Source organism: Ambystoma mexicanum, chromosome 2q (genome assembly GCF_040938575.1).
Source record: "Ambystoma mexicanum isolate Mex_15411 chromosome 2q, UKY_AmexF1_1, whole genome shotgun sequence".
Classification (NCBI taxonomy): domain Eukaryota; kingdom Metazoa; phylum Chordata; class Amphibia; order Caudata; family Ambystomatidae; genus Ambystoma; species Ambystoma mexicanum.
In genome coordinates, this window is record NC_090924.1 from 738,678,349 (window position 1) to 738,702,311 (window position 23,963).

The 23,963-nt window shown below is 43.1% G+C and overlaps 1 protein-coding gene across 6 annotated transcripts in view; it reads left to right on the plus strand.

Annotated features, from left to right (window-relative positions):
- The window catches only part of RNF32 (ring finger protein 32), a 567,839-nt gene that overhangs the window by 406,483 nt on the left and 137,393 nt on the right, over window positions 1-23,963 (plus strand). Inside the window, exon 8 of one of the 6 annotated variants that reach the window (XM_069647963.1) lies at window positions 7,237-8,856. The exons of the other annotated variants lie outside the window; for them this stretch is intronic. Within the exon in view, the coding sequence (XP_069504064.1) occupies window positions 7,237-7,269 (33 nt within the window). The 3' untranslated portion in view covers window positions 7,270-8,856. Of the gene's footprint in view, window positions 1-7,236; window positions 8,857-23,963 lie in introns of those variants that run through there. 6 annotated transcript variants of the gene reach the window in all.

Consider the following 23,963-nt stretch of genomic DNA (forward strand, 5'->3'; position numbering starts at 1 on the left):
AATCGAAGACATATCTATTCTGGAGGTCATGAGCTGTAATGCTCTCAGCTCAGCCCTTCTTTTATGGCATTAAAGCCTTTCACAGTTACATTAATTGCTTGCAACAACTCCCATCTGGTTATTTGTAACCATTTTGCATGTGTGGATGCCTGCAAAACGAGAGTAAAGGGGGTAAAGAACACTGCCATCCTACCAAACAACCTATGATCATCAGGTATGTCATCATAGGCCTCTATTGATTTTGCTGAAAAATAGTTTACCCTTTAGTTCCTTAGGTGGGCTACCATTCGGGGGAAATCTCCAATCTCTACTTCACTCTGGGGTATCACCAGTTGATGTATTTATTAGCACTATGGAACATATGCCTCCCAAATTCTGCTTTTGAATCACAAGCCCAATAGTGATCCATCAGTGCAACTGTGCCTAATTTCATGCCTGGTACATTAAAAATACACTCACACTTTATGTTAATTCGGACAATCACTGTGCCATTTATTTCTGAAGCACAGGGTGGATTTATTTAAAGGAATTATGGGTACTGGTCCTCTTTCATCTTCGACCCACATGAGTAACTTAGTATATTCAGGCCAATACTCTAGGCATTCTTTAGTCACATTTTTCACAACCTCTTCAGGCTGTTCTGAGAGTGCTAATGCCTTGCATTCTATTAACGCTGCACCTCATCTTTCTGCTGTCTATATGTGTCCCTCTATTTGTAATTGTCCTCTATTCCAGCACCCTGGTTTTCCCTTCCTTCTACATCATTAAACTTAAGTATTGCGTGGTCTTCTATCATTGTGCCTCCTCCTTTCACATATATTGGTAAATAGTTTACTACTTTGTGTTGTGTCTCAGCTTTAATCATAGTATTCTTTTGTTTTATGAAATTATCTTCCCACTGGATTTGACTTTTGTCACCCACTCAGTGGAGGCTGTTACGTCCTGAAATTGCCCTAGAGTCTTACACAATGCAAGGTGTGTCAGACAATGGGCTGCCTTTTTGGGAACCTCTGTAGTTACAAATGTCTGGTATGCACTCATGGCATAAGGGATGAAGGAACACATGAATCAGCTCTCTTTAGATGTCTCCTTCCCCACTCACCATGTGCTGATACCACAAATTATTACCAACAATAGATTTGTCAGCATTTTTGCTCAGGGACTCTGAGTCATCTAGCACACTTCTTATAAGTCTTTTAATCTGTGTGCTTACTTCAGGTATTGGTAGAGTTGCCATTTCATCTATCATTGCTACATTCCTTTATACTGGTTGTGCCACATTATGGAGAACAAATTCTTTTAGTGCCAGGAGAAAAATAAAATAAAGGCTACAAAATGTAAACAATGTTACAATAAGCATTATAGCTAGAATATCTACCTTTTGCAAGTAACTCAAAGTATTATGTCTTCTAAGTGCCGAGCAAATATTTAACACGATTGAATAACGCCATTCTTTCCACTCAGGGGTGAATTTGTTCTCCGGTTCTTAAGAAAATTAAAAAATTGTGTTAATATCACACAAATACGTCTTTCAAAAACAAAATATGTCTTAATATTGAACAAGAGAACTGCAAAACTAATATTCCAAATTCCTAAAGGAGGAGAAGTGCTCCTTAAATAAGATAAAAGCATGAAAAATATGACCAAGATAGCATTGGTTACTTGTTGTGCATACCCTATTTGTCATGACCTATTTTGTGCAAATGTCCCTATCCAAATGTTTATACAATTATTTGTGTGTCTCTAAAGGGAGTAATGTCTTATTGTTCTTGCTGCTGATTACACCTCTTGGACCTCGTCTGGACTCGTCTTGTTTCTTCTTCGCCTTCACGTTCAGGATGGTCTGGCAAGGGGGTCTCTCCTCTGTAGAGATTGGCTTCGCTGAGGTGCAAGCAGGCTCTTCTTCTGTGTACCTTTACCGCACTTGGGGCAACTTCTTCTATGATGTAGGGGACATCAAACTGCAGCTTGTTCCAGCGGTGTGTACAATTCCTGCAAAGTCTCCCCTGGGAACAGAGTTAGGGGTTTAGGTACAGCTGCTGGATCAACCTGTTTGTTTTCTTCATCAGCCCTCTTCGACTCCCCCTGACACACTTGAAGCTGTCAAGACATACATTTAATAGACTCCATCATAGCAACCAAATAATCATGCATTTCAATTCCGAGTACATTTACAACATTATGTGCATCCGTTTGAGCTTGAGTGGTAGGAGAAAGGGGTGTGTGCATATGGAGTCCCGTCACCAGCTCATGTGGAGTAAGGTTATGGTCCGAGCCAGGCTGATTTGGTAATTCAAATGGGGCTAGGGAATGGCAATGGAGACAGCTTTTTTTCAGGGTCACTTTTAGCTTGACAATTCAATCCTTGAGGAGGCCATTGAGGTATTCACAAACGCTGTTCACTTGTGGGTGATGTGAGACAGGCATTGTGTCAAGAGATGACAGAGACAACAATGTTTAAGTTTAAACAATAAACTCTTTATTAAAGTCAACATGGTGTAAAGCCTAGCTTGCCATATATATGGTTTGAGATTTCCCTTAACTATTGTAACTAAGGAAAGTCTAGGTCCGTTAGTCCAAAACAAAAGTCTGTTAGTGTCAAAACCTATGCTTGCCCTCACATCTAACATAACATTGTGTAGGATTTCACTTGCTCAAAAAATAGTGTTAAAAAATGAAAAGCAAAATTGATTTCTGCTGCAGCTTTTCTCTAGCTCCCTTCCCAAGTTCCAAGTATTCCACTTCACAAACTTCAATGGGTTTCTTAGGGTGGTTCCCTTGCCCAAGCTTAAAGCACTCGGATTCAAAAAAGTTCACTGGACTTCTCAGGGCTTCCTTTCGCCAAGTGTAAAACACTCTGGTTCACAATATTTAACAACTCTCTCTTCCAAAGTTCCAAGTCTTTGACAGAAAACTCCACAGTCTTGTAATGAGCCACTTTGTTCAACAGCAGCCTTTCTGCATCATCTCCTCATTAACTTTCATAAATGGGTTGGGGCCCTCTGGTTGTGGCACAGTTGACAGATCTCATAGTCCACCCATTACAGGTCAAGCAACCATATGTAATTATCCTTTCCTTCTCTGTTTCTTCACCAACATCCTTTCTTGGGTAGAGGTGTTTGGGCACTAGGGTTTTGAGTCCACTTGCGCTACACTTGATAATTTCTGGTGCGTTTTTAAAACAAACCACGGTTCGTGGAGGTGTTTGCCACACCTCTTGTTAGGATAAGTACTTGTGTGTTCCCGGATACCTTGTGCTTGAAATAAAGGGATTCTTATTATTTACATCTTGGTTTGTAATTCATTGTATACATTTTATTAGTTGGGGTGATTTAAGTCATCAGCCGGCATGTGTTTTGACCTCTAAGGGTCTTTATCAAGGCTAATATGTTTGTTCTCATTGACTGAATGGTACGGTGGTTCCAGATGGATTGTTGATGTGGAGGCTTTCCACTGTTGGCCCATTTCCAACTGAACAAAATCGAGAAAGGATCATCAGGCCAACTGGTTAGGCTCAATGCCCAGCGGGGTACACCCTAATACAGTCCAACAGGACCAAAAGTGTAAGGCATTCACATCAACCATCCATCTGACCCACCATACCATTTGGTCGATGAGAACAAAAGTATTAGCCTTGAAAAAAACCCTGAGTGGTCAAAACAAGTGTCGACTGACCACTTAAAGCACCCCAACTAATAAAAAGTATCCAATGGATTACAAACCAAGATGTAAAGAATATCAATCCACTTCTTTTCGTGTGCGAGGTATCCGGGAACACACAAGAAAGAACATCCTTTCTTGGCTCCACTTTTCTCTGTTAAATTTATTTAGCTTTTCTCCTTTAATTTGCTCATTCTTCATTTGCTCCCCCTTTTCTGTGCTTCAGTATCTTTCCTCGATACTCGCAAAGGGGTATTATTTACTTGGTCAGTTCATATAAACTTTTTTTATGTTGCTCACACTTCATTTGATTTCCCTTTTCTGTGCCTCAATATCTCTCCTCGATACTTGCAAAGGGTTGCTGTCTGCTCAGAGACTTTCAGAAATGTATGTTCCATGATATGCTACAACTCTGTTACAATCTTTCATTTAATTTTACTCTGTTCTGTCTTTATAGCATTTAACACGTTGTTCATATTGGCTTTCCATTGTCAGCCCACTAAGGCTTTTGCTTTCCCTCAGAGTCTTTTGAGAACGCAGAGTCTTTTGAGAACGTGTCAATTACACGCGACCACTCCGCTACACTGTACCTGGCCTCTCATTTACTCACGCATTGCGTTTCTTCTCAGCGCTGAAGCTCACTGGTCGCGTTGCATATCTTTGCCACTTCCTTGCTTCTCCGACTCCGGCCCTGATCAAGGACTGCCTCTCCACATGGGGTCCTCCGCTCTCTGCTGTTGGCTTCCCGGAGAATCGGCTCTCCTGCCATGAAATTGCAGGCAACTTCCCCCTGCTTCGTCTGGCGTCCTGGCGGTTTTGTCTCCTCAGCTCGAAAACAGCTTGGTATGGCTTCTTCCTTGCTTCTTGCTCAACACGACCTCAACCTCATCTCTGTTTGTGTCCACACCTTTATACAGCTGCGAGCCCCCAATAGGTTTCAGGTGTGAAGTATTAGAGTCAATTGCCAGATTTTGCTTGAACCTATTAATGAGACGTGTGTTCTGAGTGATAGTTTTCCTCCATAGCCTTCTTACTCATCTCAGTACTATACTGGTGATTTCTATAGAAAGTATGCAGTACTATTAGTTGCTTCTTCCTCTTCCCAGTACTTGGTGGAAGTTCAAAGGGTAGGACAGGATAAGAATGGAACTATCCAAAAACAGTTAATAGGAAAATAGGGTAAATAAAAAAAGGGGGGGATACCATATCTCATTCTCAAGAACCTCCGACCCAAGCCCCAAAGACCCTCTACTCAAGTAATTCTCCCTCGCTTGTCCACTCCCAGGGTCGGGGATCCAAAAACAATGGCACTTTTCTGGCTACCTGAATAGAAGATCCCTGGGGAGTAGGCAAGAGAGAACCCTCTGGTTAGTCACAGTGATATGCAGAGGAAAATGTGTGTCTAATACCCAATAAGAGCATAACGTGCTCAAATAGTTCATTTACAAAATGTGGCCCATTATCGGATCTGAGCACTCTGCACGCTCCCCACCTTGGAAATACCTCAGATACAAGGAACTTCACAGTACAGGAGCTGTCTGGATGTATGCATCGATCTTCTTCCATCCATCAGGGTAAGGCACCTACCACTACTAACATATACCTGTAGCTGTTACAAATTTGGAGCATATCTACATAGTCGAAATGCAAATGCTAAAAAGGTCCAGTAGGATGGGGTATTGCTCCTCTCACTGTTCACAAGGTATGTCCAGCAGTGAACTGCTGTCAAGTAAAGCAGTTTATGATCAATTCTGTGATATGTTTGGCCAGATTAGCAACGAACCAGTCCTCCGAAATTGTTAATTGCAAGACACTCTCTTCATGTATGTCTGGGTAATGCAATTGGTCTAATGCTACTTTTCGTAAGCCTAATGTCATGACTGGTTTCCCTGTGCTGTCCTGCTGCCACATTGCTTCTATGGGGAACAATGAGCACCACCTTTGTTTCCATAATTCTTGTTCTTCCAGTGGTGCCCTTCCATGTAGTTCTGTATTTTTGAGCTATGGGCAGTGTATTGAAGCCCTCCTTCATTACCATATTGCGTGCACATGTTCATTTATTCGGTATAGTCCCAAATCCAGGTATTTCAGGAAAATATGCTGCTCACTTTGATTCAAAATCGGCGGCCTTGTTGCTGCGTGAAATCGAATCTGCACCTTTAGTGTGTGCTGCACACTTCACCACAGCGATGGCCGATGGGAGTTGAAGAGCGTTTATAAGATTGTCCAGTAGTGGCGCATGCTGCACTGGCATGCTGTCTGCATATAAGAAGCCATGCCTCTTCCAATGTGACAGTACTGCATGTACTTTTGATGTCACGTAGGCGGAGTCGGAATACACTGTTACCGCCTCGTCTTTGTGCACCTCGAGTGCCAAAATGAACACTACTAATTCTGCTGCTTGTGCTGAGAAATGCAATGGCATTCTCACACTTACCACTCTCTCAAAGCTGTTATTCATTTTTGCTTTCACTGCTGCTGTCCCATTATGTCTTACTGTTTCCTTGTTTATCGACAATGACCAGTCAATGAAGAGAATTGTCCCCCTCCTACGGCATTTTCTTTAACATGTGGCATCTCATTGTAGTATTCCACATATTCGCAGGTTCTGCTATAAATCTGGCTAGGTTCACCTGAATCCAATCATTTTGATTGATGGGTTTGATATGATTACCTCATAATCAGAGGCTCTTTGTGTAGTCAATGTGCTTTTGGGCTTTTCGAGGATAGCAAACTGGGCATGCTCAAAATATAATGTTACTCCGCAGCTCATCGCAATGCTGGCAGATTTGTCAATTGCAAAGCTCGCTACTGCCAATACTTGTTCACATGTGTAATGGCCTCTCATTACTGGATCTAGGATCCGACTATAAAATGCTAGCAGCTTGTGCCCCCTGGTATATTCTTGTGCAAGGACAGCTGCCATTATGGTTTGGGTCTATTTGACCTAAAACATTTGACCTAATCACATTCGATCAAATTTATTTCCCCTTTTTCCAATCTAAAATGTGGAAGTGACCCCCACAACTCCCCCACACCCCACTTCCCCTCAACCTAATCTATACCCTTACCCACCTCCATATATATATTTAATTACATTTTACTGAAAAAAAGATCACATAAATTCGATCAAATGTTTTTAGGTCAATTATGCTAATACTGCCATTACCACTCTGTTTGAATGAGAAAATAGAAATAATTCTTTGTTATAATCAGGAATCCCTAACAGGGGTGCTGGTGCTGATTGCTAATTTTAATTTGTCAAAAACATCTATCATCTCACCTGTCCAGGCGATGTCACTGTTTTTTTTCTGTGCTTTTTTTAACTTTTAAAAGTGTCCTCACCTATGTGCTGTAGCCAAAGACACATGCCAAAGACCCATGCCCTGCAACAATTACTATTTACAAAGGCCTAGATATCATTGTAGTCCTTTAACTGTATCTGGCTTGGGTGTCTTTATAATAATCCCTTCTGCCCTTTCAGGTGTAACTTTCCTTATTTCCTTATTTCCTGTGATATTAGCTGACCTATGTATAGAAATGATTTCTAACAATATTGCATCTTCTCTTTTTCAGCCTTATATCCCTTCTCTGCCAATACTGTCATGAACTGTATTGGGTTTCTCCTGCACGCTTCTTCTGTCTTGCTGCACACCAAAATGTCATCTACATATTGTATCACTGTGCTGTCAAGCTGTACATTTCCCAGGTTCATCTGAAGTGTACCCGGTTAAACACCGAAGGGGACTCGCAGTATGCCTGGGGCAAACAAGTATGTTTTAGTTTGATCCTGCGGTTGGTTAATGAGGTCAAATGCCTGGGACTCTTCATGCAGTGGGATCGAAAAGAAGGCATTCTTTAAATTGGTCACTGTAAAATATTTAGCTTTGGATGGGATGTTACATAATATTTTGGCTGTGTTTCGGGATCAATGGAAACTAGGCCTCAACATTATTGTTCAGGGGGTGTGCATCCTGAATGAATCTCCATGACATCCTGTCACTTATTTCACTGGGTACATGTCACGACCCGTATCCTAAAACCCCTCCGGAAAGCCCATGGGCCAGGCGGGGCCTTGGATCAGGTCTATAACAAACTCAGGCATCCTCTGCTGAAGACCGCTTGGGGCCAGTCCTGGTGCCGTTGGCACCAGGCTCATACTTCGTGACGACTTGTGTTTTTGGGACTACTTGTTTCCAGTGCCAGCCAACATGGAGGCACCCACATAGCTTGCTTCCCTTGGAACCAAGCTATGCGGTATAGTGTTTTGGGTGTGGTAGCCTAGGAACTACTTTTCCTGGACTACTTTTCTGAAGCTATTTAAACCACACCCGACTTGAATAACATGCTTCAAATTACTTTGCAATCCTGCAACGTGATGCTCATTTGTTCAGCTGTACCTGCGAACCTCGGAAGAACAGCATCTGAAAAACAAAAGGACATCGTTTATAGCAGCAGCTTACCTGTAATTCCATCGCTAGCTGCCCTCAGCTCCTGCAAACAGCATCCAAGGTTCAGCGAGCCTCCCGGACTTACGGATCTGCAAAAAAGGGAGAAACAGGACATTAGACATTTTACAATTGTGCCGGAAGCTTACCTCACGAGTCGCCCATTGACCAGCATCGCCTTGGGACTTCTTGCTCCGGGTGAGCACCGCAATCTACGGGAACGAAAAGGCAACAGGTTAGCAAAGGCAAGGCATCATAGCGCTGCGCATAGCGCCTACTTACCGCATCAAGGCGCTCTCGATGCACCATCATTTACCGGCGAGACCCAACTCAGCCAACGTTCCACAGTGAACTTCCGCGCACCTAAGGAGAGAGAAAAGACATTATGTAAACCAAAAAAAGGCATACAAGCATAACAGTAATAAGACCTACCTGAAAGACTCAAAAGGGCCGGCATCAGTGAAGTAACTAGGACAACGCGCCCCTCCCCTGAAGGCAGGACGGAGAGCATGCCAAAACCCATAACAAGGTGAGGAAAGTTCCAGGGGGAGGGGGGGCTGCGGGCATACGGGGTGTTGGGAGTCTCTTACCCCAGTTGCCCAGTCTTGAACATTGCCCACCTGTATTCCAGGCAGAACTTCTCTGCTGATCATACCTGGGAGTCGCTGAGAAGGATACCAGAGTCCCCACAGCTGGGTGGCGTCCCCGTGGATACCAGGTGAGCGTAACAGTACACACCTGTGTTATTTGAGGATTCTGATGGCACCAATATCCCTTGTAGCATTAGGGCAAAAATGGTGTCATAAATGTCTTCATATGCCTCATTTAACATTGGGTACTGTCTCATCTGCGTTACAATGGCTCATTTCTTCAATTTAATTTTGACTGATCCTACTCCTTTCAATAGGCCAATGTCATATGGCGTGCTGGTCCACAATGTGCTTGCTACCTGTGTCAAATCTTCCCAGAGGAAGGTTGTTGTCTTTTTTACTACTGACATTCTCTGGGTTATTTCTCTGTTTTCAATTTTTAGCTTACACGTAAGGCGTATATTAAACATTACTTTGTAATCTGAATCATCATCTGTAAACAAGTCTTTTGTCAAATCAGTCATTCTGTTTCCCTCATCAAGGGCTATCACTGTCCTCTAATTTATTCCCTCCTCATCGATTCCATACAAAATCACCTTGCCTTCTCTTACTATTGCTGTCTCTAGCTCTACTATGATCACTTGCCCCTCCTCCTTGTCCATGTGTACTTCTGGTCTGAAAGAATATTCCGTAGGCAATCTTAATACTCTACCCTGTATTCTTGGAAACCATGCTTACAGTATGTGTACTCCCTACAGGAACACTTCCGGGTCTAATGGCACGCCCCTTTGTGCCTTCCCCCCATACAGTGCTGTTGTGAATTCTTGTACACTTAGATAATGGATCCCTTCGGTGGAGCATATTATCCCCTGATCAGTAAATAAGATTGCCATGTTCAACTCATCAAGTATCTCCCGAACATGTTAACTCGTGTCTTGCGGGAATACAATAATGGCATAGACATGTTGTGTTCCCTAATAGTGATGGGTAAATCGTCGGTAAAAGGAACCATCTTTGTCACCCAAGAAAAGCCTTGTGCAGCATTCATGGCACTGCCTGCCATTGGGAACCTCCCTTCTCTTACCCTAGATCAAGACGCCCTGTATCTACAAGGAAAGAAAATGGTCTGTCACCTACGGTTACCCTGATTCGCGGATCATCTTGTGGGTCTGGTGTAACTGATAGGATAGAACACATCAAGTCTTTATGTGGGCTGTCCTATTGTGGGTATAAATCCAGTCCTGTGCCAGTGAAAGGATTCCCTCCCACTACTGTCACACCCCCTATTCTAGTTGTGGGTTCCTGTAGCAATATGTTTGCATTCCATTGTGCCACTGTATTCTGCTGGGTAGGTGCTTGCGTTGTATTGGCACTTGCTTTGCCTGCTTTAGAACTTGCTTTGTTTGCATTGGTGCTTGTTGCATTTGCATTGGCCTTCCTTGCTGTGTAGGTTGCAATTGTGGTGCTTGTGTTTGATACTGCGTGTGATCTTGGGCGTAATATTCAAGTGCTTCCCCGCTATATGGTGGGGGATAAGTGTTTCCCCCCTCTTGAATCGGCTGCTGACCCATTCTGCTGCATCCCTCCTCTGCTTCTGCATATGTGTGAAATGTTATGTTATTTTATTTTGCATGCAGAACGGATGAAGGCCTAGAACAGATGAGTGTAGAGATGAATATATTGAACAGGATATTGCTGTTGAATGCGTGTAAAGCACAAGTGCTTACAGCAGATGAGTGCGGGGAGCAGATGAGTGCGTAGAGGGGTCGAGTGCGTAGAGGGGATGAGTGCGTAGAGGGGATGAGTGTTTAAAACATGTGAATGCATAGTACATGTAAGGACATAAAGCAGATGAATACCGGAACGAACGAATACCAGAGTGAACGGACGTGTTGCGTAGAGCAGACGAGATCATAGAACAAACAAACACAGATTGCATCCAATACTGATGAGTGCGTAGAATGGATGAATATGTAGAGCTGCAGAATGCGTAGGGCATAGGACTGACAGCGTATGCATGCGTAGAGCAGACAGAAGTGCATGCGTGGAGCAGACAGGTGTGCATACATGGGACAAACAGGAGTACGTGCGTGACGCAGACAAGAGTACATGCGTCAGGCAGTCAAGAGTACATGCGTGGGGCCAACTGATATGCGCGGAGCGGACTTGAGCGCAAGGGGTGAGCCGGAATGTATGAGTACGTGGAACGGACCAGAGTGTATGGAACAGACTGGGATGCATGGAGTGGATAGGAGTGCATAGAACGGACTGGAGCGCAGAGAACTGCGTGAATTATATAGTATGGTTTGGTATGCAGAGACCGTTTGAAAGACCATACAACCCATCATATCACATCACCACGCTTACTCCTTTACATCACCACTCAACTAGAACACAGAGATACTATGACACCATTCGGTATAACTGTTCTCATACCAACATACGCCGCTCACTCAACATCATTCTAAGTAAACACTGCTGGTTATTCACCCCCCAGCCAGGCGTTCTCCTCAGGCCTAACGCAGCCACATCCGGTCTGGATAAATCCTGCCAGAATGAACACATACTCCTGATCTCTCAACCACCACACCCACCGCTAAGAAGCAGCTATCACACCGATACCGCACGAGCTGCACACATACCCGGTGCTCACACGCACCTTTTTGACCCTCTCTACTCTCTCTACTGATCTGAACTTCGGTTCCCAAAGGCGTTCAACCTACCAGCGCCTTCAGACCATACCAATGGTATATAAGACGCTATATAAATGCAAAATAACAATAACAATTTATATAGCACTCTATATATCATTGGTATGACCTCAAAGCGCTGGTAGGTTGAACACCCTCGGGATAATAGTCCAGGTCAGTCAAGAGAGTAGGGTGTCATAGGGTGCTTGGGTGCAGCGATTATTTGCGCAGCTGATGCGATTGCCTGATGGTAGCTGCATACTAGCGTTAGGTGTGGTGGTATTTGATATCGGTTGAATGTTTGCAGTTTGGAGGAAGGTCACCAAGACTGAGTTCTGGCTTTGCTAGGCCTGTGTAGGATGCTTATGTGTGCAGCTGGGCCGATTTTCGTGCGTGGGTATAGCTGCATTTTATCAGAATGTTGAGGTGTTCATGAAGTATTGTTCGTATGTGAGCAGCTAGGCCGAAATAAATTGATTGAGGGTGTAGCTGCGCTCTAATTGTGTGTTGATGTAGAGTAGAGAGTGAGCATAGTGATAGGAGAGGTGACTGTCTCAGTGGAGTTTTGATCTAACAAGCTCAGTATTCTGGATTTGGAGTGCGTGTTTGCGATTGCTGCGTTCAGATAAAAATAATTAGTGATTTAGTAGGCGCATTCAGTGGCGTCATTGCTCGGGATCTCTTTGAACATTTGTCATTGGGTTGCAAGGACTCTGTGGCCTTAGATGGTCTTAGTCGGCATTATGGAAAGAATAAGGTTTTTAGAGCTTTCCGGAAGGTCATGTAGTCTTGGGTGTGTCGAATATGTGGGGGGAGTGAGTTCCACAGAGTTGGGGCCAAGATTGAGAAGGCGGATCCTCTGATCCTGACAGAATTAGAGGTTGGAATCAGTAGAAATAGGGTCCCATTTTACCACATGTCCTTTATTGCTGTGTCTGCTCTCCATTAAATCCCACTCCATGTGGAGCCTGAAATCTGAACCCTCTACATCTGAGCACACCCCCTCGTCCTTGCTGGAAATAAATCAGCTGATTTTTGTATCTGTGGTGCCCCTTGTGTGGCAAACCCTTCTCCTCCACTTGTCAATACTGCCACTTACACTGAGAAATTTCGCAATTCTTTCTGTGCTAATGTTGCTTCCACCATCATCCTGTCCTCAATTTTCTTTCTGTCTTTCTCTTGTTTTAACCGACAGTGGTGAAATGTAGGCAGTTCAATTTTTGCCCCTGGCTTAGCTTCTATACCCACAATCGTTTTCAATTGTCTCTGCACTGCATCGGCGTAACACCTGGCATAGTATGGGGTAAGAAATGTGTTGTTTTTGTCCCACGGCTCTCTCGATTCTAGCCGCAACCTTTCCTGAATATAGGCATCTTTTTGTGTCATAATTGCACTTATTTCTTATGAATCCGGAAACTGCACCCTAAGTGCTCTCCATACGTCAGCTCAAAAAGATGCTCTGTCATGATTGCTATTCTTGGCAGATTAAATATACAAACTCAACTAAAATAATATTCTTTTTGCATACCTACCAGGGTAATTTTTTATACCCCCTGGAAGGCCTTATGTTGCAGGAACTATGGGTAGCCTGTAAGAATTGTTTTATTTTGATGTGATTAATATGTTATCCCTTCTTTTGCACTTGATGTATTTGTGATGAATGTTCTGTTTCTCTTTATCTGTTCAATTGCTCTATTCTACTTATCTTTTGTTTTAGAAATTGTGTAAAATCTCAAAAAACTGTGCTTTTAACAATAAATTTATGGTTAGCATTTCTCAGACTTCTTCCTTGTTGTATCCTTAGTGATTTGCCTCGCAAACACTAGCCTTTAAACTACTATGGAGATTTAACTTGAATGTTGGACAGAATTTAGGACTGTCTCGAGTGTGAGTACCCTTTTGTCGGTTTTTGTAAATACTACATACTTTGCCCCCGCTCACACTTGCACACAGGGGCTCCCCTATTGTTTGTTACATGATTGCTATTCTGGGCTGTCACCCCAGGATAGCCTGCCTGTTTCAAAATGTCATCTGCCCGTTCTCCTAATATGGCAGCAAGCATGCTTTTTATGTCACCGTACTCCTGTATTCTTTTTCATTCATAAATCCCTTTACCCTCTCCTGATGTCAATGATGGCAGTTTACAAACTAGATTGTTCTTGTTCATTTGTGGCCACGGAACATATTGCAGCTGTCCTCCTACTGTCTCTAGTAAAGGGAACTGTGTAATTCCTGCCCCTTGTCCAAGTATAGTTGGACCCTTTGTCTTTGTAACCAAGTCTGTCATATAAATGTTCTTTTACCCGAGTAAATTCCTCAACCTATTCATGTACTAGGTTCCTTATTCTAAGCTGCTTGATTGCATATTTGGGTATCTGAGATATTCAATGGGTTCTGGCCTTCTCCTTTCTGGTTCTTCGACATCTAACCACGCTGTCTATTTCCCTGTCCTCCTGCTTGTGGAAGGGGCTTGTGCAGCCTCCTCTTCATCTTCCTCATCTATAAACATTGTATCATTACTCTCATTTCCTTCATTGTGCCCCCTGTCCTCAAAATCTAATCTTCTGAGGGTACAGGTTATATATGCTCCACTCATGACATCTTGCAATATGTTCCTTTCCCCATCTTGCAGAGACCCTCCTCTGTTCCCACTTGTAGTACTTGCACCATCCCTTCTTCTTCTCTACAACTTGCTAATCCTCCTTCACATGGCTTCTGCCTCTCCTTCTTCTGGAAGCATATGATTCTTAAGTTTCTCATCCACTTCCAAGCAGCGTCTTTCTAAACTCCTTTCTCTCTCTATCAGTTCTCATCTCTTCTCTCTATCTCAGAGTTTACGTCTCCTGATAATCTCTTCTATTTCCCTTCATCATCTTTCTTTGATTCTTTCCATCTCTAATTGTTTCTCTCTGCCTCTTTCTTCCTTTCTCCTTCCTCGTCCCTCCATTTTTTCCTTTCTGTTTCTTCTTCTGGGTTTCTCTCCTTTTCTATGTCTGCCTCTCGTTTTCTTTCTCTCTCCTTTTCTTCTTTGTACTTCCTTTGCCTCTTGTTTCTCTTTCCCATTCTCTTTCTTCCTGTTCCCTTTTCTCTTCTTCTCCCGCCTTTCTCTGACTTACCTTTCCCTTTCTTTAAAATTGTCTATGCCCTTTCCATCTAATTTTGGGCATTATTTGTCCTCCTTCACATTTGTTCGGGCCAATCGTTGTCTCCTCCCTATTCCCCTGCCTGTGTCTGGACCTCCTCCTCGGCCTCTGTCAACCTTGCCTGCAGCTCACATTGCTCGTTATATTCATCCCGTGTGGACACTTGTCCCTGCTTACTTGTTTTCCCTTTACAGGATCTTCACTGCTATACGCAGAGCGCACATATGTGGGGTTAGTGTAACCTTCCACTGCTTTTAATTCTCATAATGGGTATACTCCCAGTGCTTTGGAAGGTAGATTGCTACTCTGGCAAAGAGGGGGAGGAGCCATGGTCGCTGTGTCATCCCTGGCCCCCTGTCATGCTTATTAAGCACCCACTCCTTTACGAGTGGTTCCTCAGCCTCCTCTCCATATGCTTTCCACAGTTCCAGAATGGCTAGTCAATTCTGCAACTGGTTCCCTTTATGTGCAGCATGTAAATATGTCGTCATGTATTGCAGTACTGACTTCCAGTGAGTGCCTTACTGCGGCCAGGGCAATAAACATCTTGCCCACAGTATCTTTCACCCATTGGGTGTGGCACTTAAGGATTTTGTCCTTGTACTTGGATACTGCTTTACACAAATGAACAATGGGAGTGTCTCCCATGATGATACGTTACATTTTATCAATACTTATCATACCTCTATTTCATTTTCTAACTGACTCTCTTATCTCTCTTTCTCTCACTCACCTCCAACAATATTTCTCGTACTCTTAATGCTTTGCGTCTTTCCCCAAAACCACACCTTCTGCGTCACATCGAAGTTCCCGAGCAACACCACATACACTCCGCAAGCAGCGTCACTTAACTGCCCCAGCACCGGACCACACCCTTTGGTCCACACCACAACCTTACGTCCTCCACAATTTACACCATTATACACAGATAAACCTGCTGTTCTCAAAATCTAAACTACCTTACAACCTGAAGCTGGTGCTAGCAATCGCTACAAAGATGCTATACAATACAACGCAATAAAATACAGTTGTCTTTCCAACACCTGCTGAGTTACACTTCTCTTATAATTTATTACCTCACAATCCAGTTCACGAAGCAGTCTTCCCTGGCCTTGTCAGAAGTTATCTCTATTTATCATTACCTTGTTCGAGGTTTACTGCAAAATCCTCTTTAACCTTGTCAGAAGCTATCTCATCATCTTCATTACAATTCCCCCATATACAACAAGCCCCCCCCCTTGTTGTTTTGCCACGCTTATGCTATACTTACTTCTGTGGATCAGCTGAGGGTTTTCTGCATCTAGTCTTCCCCCAATCGCCTTCTGCCCTACGGGGAATCTTGCAGGCACCAAAAAGTAATTTTCTCCAAGGGGACTCCTGTCGACCTCTGTTCACGCGTGATACTGCTCTCCACAGTCACCTCATAGTCTTTGGGCCACGGCAGGGAAGCCTCGACAATCCGACAGCCATAGCCAACCATCACCTCTGCTACCATCTGCAACAATGGCCTGGAAAACCCCAGATATATTCACAGGATCAGGAACCAGAAACGAAAACTCATGTGAAAAACCAGAGGATGTTTGTTAGGAAGAATTTTCAGTTTGGTGCTAAATTCCTTGCACCTTTTGCTGAACTTTGGGATGTTGTACTTTGAATTCTATGTGTTTTCTGTGTTTCTTTTGACTTTGGAGCCTGACAAACTCCATAGGCATCCTCTTTATATTGTGACACACAGCACCTTCAGTGCAGTGGCACAGGGAAGTCTCTTAGATTTCCCAAAGGTTTAAATACCTTCTCTTGGTGAAACTACTGTTTCCCAGAGCATTGAAGTGAAATTGACTTTACTTACATTGTGTAACTTTCTAGACCCAGCACACACTATCTTACAATAGGGTGCAGGAGTGGTTACTTATTATCCCCTTTGTCTAGTTTCTCGTGTAACATTTTTTATGTTACCCTTTCCAAGATTAATGGCTGGTGGCAGTGGTTTATCTTTTCCTACTATTGTGTGTTTATACCGCATGCTGCAATTGCAGCTGCACTAAAGCACCCATGGGTGCCCATTTTGTCAAACTGGCCCTGGTCTTCCTCTTTCGCCATTTCTTGTTGGAAAGGTCCTTCTTGAGATTTACTCTGCGCACCAAACCAGGTTTGGTCCCTTTGTTCATTTTGTCTTTGGTGGGATTCACGAGTGAAGCCCGCCTCTTGCTCCAGCTTTTCTAGCAGGGCAGGAAGCGAGGGAGGTGCCTGAAACGCCATGTGCTTAGTCTCCTTGGTTACAGGAATGCACACAAGGGTGATTGGCTGGAGGGCTGTCCTTGAAGGACAGCCACCCTGCTGTGTGATTGACAGCTAGGTTGCAAATGAATGGGAGAAACCTGCATAAAAGGTGAGGCTTTTTGCTTGGAAGGCAGAGTCGACCACTGGATGAAGGAATGAATCTGAAGAAGAACTTGGACGAGATGCCTGCTGCAACTCCTGGACCATTGGTTTGCCCGGTGAAGCACTGCTGCAGAGCTGAAGCTCCGAATTGGCCTCGACTAGAGAAGACCTGCAAAGGACGACTCCTCACCTTGGGTTGGTGGGACCAATCGACCCCAAGACAAGCTCATCGGGAAATCCTCTCTGAGCTGGCTGTACTTCCATTGCTGCTACAGGAACCGAACTGAAAGGGAGACGAACACCGGAATCTAAGGAGTATCTTTAAGTCAGACCCGAGCTCCAGGAAGCTCCTCCGGACTGCCAGGAAGCAGGGCGGACCAAGCCTGAGTCACCTCAACAGAGTGCTGGACCCCAAATGCGAGGAAAGTCCATAATGGTATCCGAGAACCACGGTGGTGCTATTTTGCGAGGAACTGATCTGAAGTTTGCTGCTGTCGACCTTCAATTCATAGTGCAGGAGTCCCCAGACTTCCTCCCTCTTATCCCCACGACAGAGGCCCAGGAACAACAGGATCTGCAGACCTACACAGGAACAGAAGCCAGCTGGAACCAATTTATTCTAACCAAATTACTGTAAAACTAAGGGGACTTACCTCTTGTTGTGTAGCCTTGCTAGTTCTCAGTTGAGACTTGTCTTGGTTGCTTTTGCAGAGTAGCTTGCAGCTTTGCCCCTCACAAGCCTCCCAGCTTGTGGCCCTACAGTGATTCTGTTTTTTCTACAAAGACTTCTAAAACATTGTGCAAGACTTTTACTTACCTACAAGAAGTGTTTCAGCTCACCTACACTTCTGCTCAATTAACATTGGCTGGCCTGGCTCCCTGAAAGACTCTTCTTACCTCAGACTTTGTGCTTTACCTTTACTCCAGGAAAGGGTTAATTTACATTGCATTGGGGGGGGGGTTCAAGAGTACTTACCCGCTTCAGAATATTTGTATGACCTTTGTTTTATTCCCAAACCCTTTCTTTGACACCAAACTCAGTATTGCTCTAAATGTACCAGTGATATATTAATGTCCACAGTGTCCTAGTTATTTAAGTTAAATGGGTACTTGCTGATTTAGAGAAACTAAGAGTGTGTATTTTGAAGTGTATTTTTGTGTTACTTATATTACGCTGCCTTCTGAAGAAGGCTTATTCAACTGACTTAAATCAATAATTGTTTAATCAAGAAACCTTGGGTGTAAGTGTTTATTTTAATACTTGTCACTGTAAATATCTGTGTAAAAACCCTACTGCTCACATTGACCCCTCTTGAGATACGCCTGGCTGCTCAGCCGCACTACAAACCTCTGTAGTACAGACTTATACCAAAGGTTGCGTTACCTATTGCCAGGAGGACATGGTTGGTGTAGTCTCCGAAAAGGTACTGCATACAATCTTGCCAAGCAGTGTTTCACTGACTAAACCCCAGGGATCCCTTACTCAGGTGGCCAGGGCACTGCCATCGCCTTTGGATCCAGACCCTAGGGGTGGACAAGTGAGGGAGGATCACCTGGGTGAGGGTTCCTCGAGGAGTGGGGAGGAATGCCCAATGGCGAGACATGGTGTCCTCCCTTTCCAAATACCCCTGTCACATCCTTTTTTATAGCATATTCCAACTTACCAGATCCCCCCTTTCCTACACAAACATTGAGCTGAGGAAGAGGAGGTCTGAGGCTGAAAGGAGTACCACCCATGCAATACATTGAACATGTCCCACTAATAAGACCAGTCAGGGTCAGGCACTTGATCTTAATTACATACACCTGGTACCTATTAGCTCTCCCCACATGTTAAAAGATGGAACACTGAGACACACTCTGGGCAAGACCAGCAAAGGCGATGCACGAGAAGGATCAGTTCTTCCAGGGTGACGGCGAACCAGGCAGAGCAGATCGACAGGCCGAGGGATGGAACCAAGGTACGCAGAAACCTTAGACACCCCGGCGAGAGATAGTTACCTCCAGAGGGCCTTGAAGGTTGTGCAAGGAAGCCCAGCTGGAGAGAAGAGACAAACTTCTTTTGTGTCAAGGATGCCAACCACCCTCCTGGGTGAACGGCAGAGTTTGGGAGGTACAGCGACAGTTGTGGTATCAGCCTTGACTTCAGGATCAAAGCCGCGAAAGATGAAAATGAATTAACACAGTCGGTGAGTTGATGAAAGCAATGAAAGTCAGGTCTGTGTTAAATGAAACTTGACGGCAACAGTATGCGACCAATGAAGGTTGCACACGTGGCGATAAGACGCAAGAGAAAGCAAAGCATTGTAAAAAACTTTAAATTAAAGATACAAAGTAACAGTGTGGTCCAGCGAAAGAAGATTGCCTAATCGAAAGTCTCTGTGACATGTCTGATGCCATTGAAGCGGCAGGAAGAGTAAGAAGTTGAGATACAAGATTGGAACTGTTGTAAGGTTTGATCCTGGCAGAGGGAAGCCTGGATATGAGAGATGTCTTTGAACTGTTAGGTTTGCTCCCGGCAGAGGGAAACCTGGATGTGAGTGATATCTTTGAACTTTTAAATAAGTACAGCGCTCAAAACTACATTTACCAAGAGGCCTTGGTGTAGGAGAGAAAAAGTGGCATTTTTGGAAAGAAGGTCGAAGTAGTCATGCCGAGGTAAGAGCAAAAGCCTTGCAGTTTCGAAAGTCTTCGACAGCGGAAGGAAAGTGAAAGGAGGCTTGAGCCCTACGGAGGGACGCCTATGAAGGTGTTATTGAAGCTAGGGGAAGGGAATCCCCACAAATTGTGACTGAGAGGTTTGAGCCCGGCAGAGGGAAACCTGTATTGAATTGTGGTAACCAAAAGGAAACTAACCTTTGTTGAACTGTGTTACAACTTAAAGGTGACCTGGGCTGGAGTGAAAGAAAGCAGAGAGGTCCAGCAAATAAATTAGCGACTTTTCGTGGAAGGCCAAGTGGGCCCTGGTCCATGAAACAAACTGCATCCTTGTGTTTGAAGCCAGAGTGTGTCGTAAGGTCCAAGTGTGCCACCTTGCCCCAAGCTACAAAACGTGGGCAAGGAGTTTACTCAGCCATACTGACATTTCTTTTGAACACTGATTTTCCTTTTTGCATTACACATTCCATTTACACATTTATTGTATAAGAAAGATGGCAGGCATTAGGTTTATTAGTATAGGTCATTTTATTTTGACTAAAGACTTACTGGGACAGTATTTTCTTTTTGGTTGATGGCCGAGAACACTCCCAATTTAGTTACAGGGCAAGATAGGAGTTTTCCAACCCCTTTTAAACCATCAAAGGTTTTGAAATGTGCAGCTCTTGTGTCAGTGTCTACTTGTGATACCATGCCTCCCTCACACTCAGTAACGGGAATCGACAAACTGAAAGGTAAAATCCAGCTTTATTAACATCTGAAATAAAGCAGGGACAGCATACAAAGAAATGTCGCTCTCAGAACGCTTCATACAAAACAACATCTTTTATGTCAAGAACACGTAACTGTGACAACATAGTGATACAAAATCTAAGGAGTAATGGAATTGGTTAGGAGAATTAACTACACACATTTTCTATAGGGGTTCAAATTTGAATTGGATAATGCTTAACTGATGGCTCCTCCTAAGGCCACCTCTAAATTAATAACAACAAGACTGCATCATTTATACGTTTAACTATTTGTTAATATAATACGTAATGGGTGGATTGCCACCAAGAGTTTTAATTGGTTGGAATTGCACTGACCAACCTTGGGCGACCTTGGGCGCTATATTTTTGAATCCGCTCCCATCTGGAGGCTTAGAAATACATCAGGCACGGACACACGCCGTATCTTCCATGCAGTAATGAAACACTATCTAGAGTGAATTTAGATGGACCTTGATCATTACAAACTGGCAGTTTGTAACAAATCAATAAAATGTCAGCAATACCTAAACATTTCCATACAACTTGGCAGACTAAATAGCAATATGCTACGTTTACTTGGTCTCTAGAGGACTTATCATCTCCCTTCTGACAACCCTTCTCCCCCCTCACCCCCCAACCCCTCTCTTTTTCTCCTCCTTTCCCTCATTTCTTACCGCCTGGATGTTGCAGTGCAGTTGGGATTGACCCCAGTAATATCCAACGTTTTTTGTCACCATCGCAACATTTGAGAATGACACCACAGGGTAAGACATCTCTCACTAAAACCAGAGTAACAGCAATATGGTCAATGACATTTTTGGAACCAACTAACGTGTCTATGTCACCCTGTGTCTCTCTATCTAATTATCCTTCCCCTAACCCCCACCCTAATTATCTGTCTCGCCATCACACCCACACATCACAAATGACATAATGAACACAATGAATACAATTGAATACTGAATATATATATTTTCACAATTTGTTTTTACTCTCTATTGGATGACAAATATGACGTATTCTGTGTCTCTCTCTTTTTCTTTGGTTGTGATTATTGTTCGTTTAATTTGGGTTTTTGCGTATTTTTTGACCATGATGTTCGTTTTCATTTGTTTTATTGAATGTGAACCCTTATTTTGTGTATTACAACTTACAAATATGTTATTTTCGCAACTAATTATGTCATACCCCAAAAAAGAAACAACCCTGGTTTGAGAAAGGCAGTACGCCGAAACATGTGTTACCACAAAAGGGCCACCAATCAAATTCAACACTACTTTAACCACTTAGAGCGTTTGGCTTAAGCATCATAATTTGTTTGGCGCAGTAATAAGGTGTGCTCAAAGTGTTTTTCTGCATAGATACCAAGAGAGCGGTGCAAACATTTATTTTTAACATACATAATGAGTGATCTCATGTCTGATGGCATCAGTGATGCAATCAGTGATGTCAATATGATGTGATTAGCGATGGCATCAGTGATGCCATCATTGATGTCATCAGTGATTTAATCTCGGATGTCACCCTTGGGGTCACTGCGCAACAGGGGGCGAGTAGTTAAGGTGGCTTTCCCTGAATTGTCTGCCAAATTACAAGGGTTTTTCTACATTAAGTGTTTCACCTGAACATCTCTTTAACTAAGAGATCTTCTGTGAATTTGAAAGCTTTGTTGGAATGTATTGTTCATTTTAACTGTTTTCAAAGAAAACATTTTTGCAGGGTATATAATACATGCATACATTACAGAGATGGCAAAGAGCTTATTACTTTGTAGCCGTTTGTCAAATCCACACAAAACTTTGTGACAACAATATAGACCTGACCTGGAATATTTTTGATGCGTTTGGTGTGGTTTCTTCAAGGGAGACCAGAGGACCGGGGGTCAAAGTTGCAGGTGGGATCAGGGTAGGTGAAGAACAGTTTTTCGGTGGCTTATAACTTTGGCATTGTTTGCCAAATCCGCACAATTCTTGGCATAAACTACATAGACCTGACTCGGAATACTTTTACAAAGTTTGGGGTGGTTTCATCAAGGGGCCTCAAAGTTTTAGGGGGTCACTGTCAGTGAAGAGCAGTTTTTGGGCAGCTTTTTGATGCCGTTCGAAGAATCGACATGAATCTTGGGTGGGAAATGTTTTAGGGGAGTCAAAATATTTTCGAAATCTCAATAGACTTGAATGGGGACAACATTTTGATTGCAGCTTCGAACCGCAGAATGGATTTGCACCAAACCTGTTTGAGAATCTTTGATCAGGTCTTGAAAGCGTGCTTTAGGTCATGTGGCATTAATTCATCCAGTGTTTTATTTTTTCATAAGTGCCAAAATGTAGTTACAAAATATAGTGATATAACTTTGGGGCCTGAGACTGCAGCTTATTATGTATGTTTTATTCTTTAGTGGACAGGTGTAAAGTCATAAGTGAAGTACTAATATGTTTTCTTTACATAGGGAATGTTTTTAGAACAGAGTTATAAAGGGACTGGAGTATCTCATAATAGCCAATGCTCAATCAATACAGAGTAACTCATGTGTAAGAATACCATGGTTGTAAATGGCCTGGAGTTTTAAATGCAAACTTCAACCAAGCTTTGCACCTTAATCCATCCTTATATAGAGAAATACGATTTTTAAATGCTGCATTACACTTTCTTGCACACGTCACCTGCTGTACCAGTAATGTCACTCATGATTCCATCAGGGATGTTATATGTGATATCATCAGTGGTGCCATTTGTGATGTCATCACTGTTTTTAGGGACTACACAATGGAGGCCTCATAGTTAAGGAAGCATAACTTCCAGCACCTGTCAAATTTCAGGGGTTTTGTGGCATTAAAGCGGCACCTTAATGTCACGTCCACTAAAGTTTCTTTCACTGAATAATTGCTTATTCATACATGAAATTCAAACCATTTGTATAATGTTACATATTTGTATTTAACATTTTATAAGATAAGTATTACAAATGAAAGCTCTACACTTAATCATATGATACTTCTGTATCAGTTTATTGTTCCATGTCATGTTGATAATATTTTTAAGGGTAATGAAATAAATAATCATTGGCATATAGGATGTAATGATTGATCTCATAAGTGATGTCATGTATGATGTAATTAGTGATGTCACCAGTGATGTCATGTATGATGTAATTAGTGATGTCACTAGTGTTGTCATCTGTGATGTCATCATTGTGACCATGCACTGTGTAACAAGGGTGCATAGTTAAGTTGGACTTGATTGAAATGCGAGTGCTGAACCCATTGCCACCTACCCAGTAGATGTAGGCATTGCAAATGTTTATCCTTTATTTTTTTCTAGCTCCTTATTCTCATGATAATTTCACAGTAATCATTTCCAATAACAAATTCCTGTGGTAGAGTAGCAGGTCACTGATTCTTGCAATAATGGGAAAAATTCCTCAGAATTAAAAAGTCTTCAACGTCCTCACAGGCACTCAAAATGTGTCACCCTTTCTTTTTCCAGGTTCCCTCACTCCACTCAATTGCTTTTCCCTCCCCAAGCATCTCCCATTACCCCATCATCGATTCGAGTAACACAGACTTTATTTTCTGAGCACATCTTGTGGCATTACCGTGAAAACCTTGTAAGATTCCTGCGTTCTTCCCCTGATAAACCG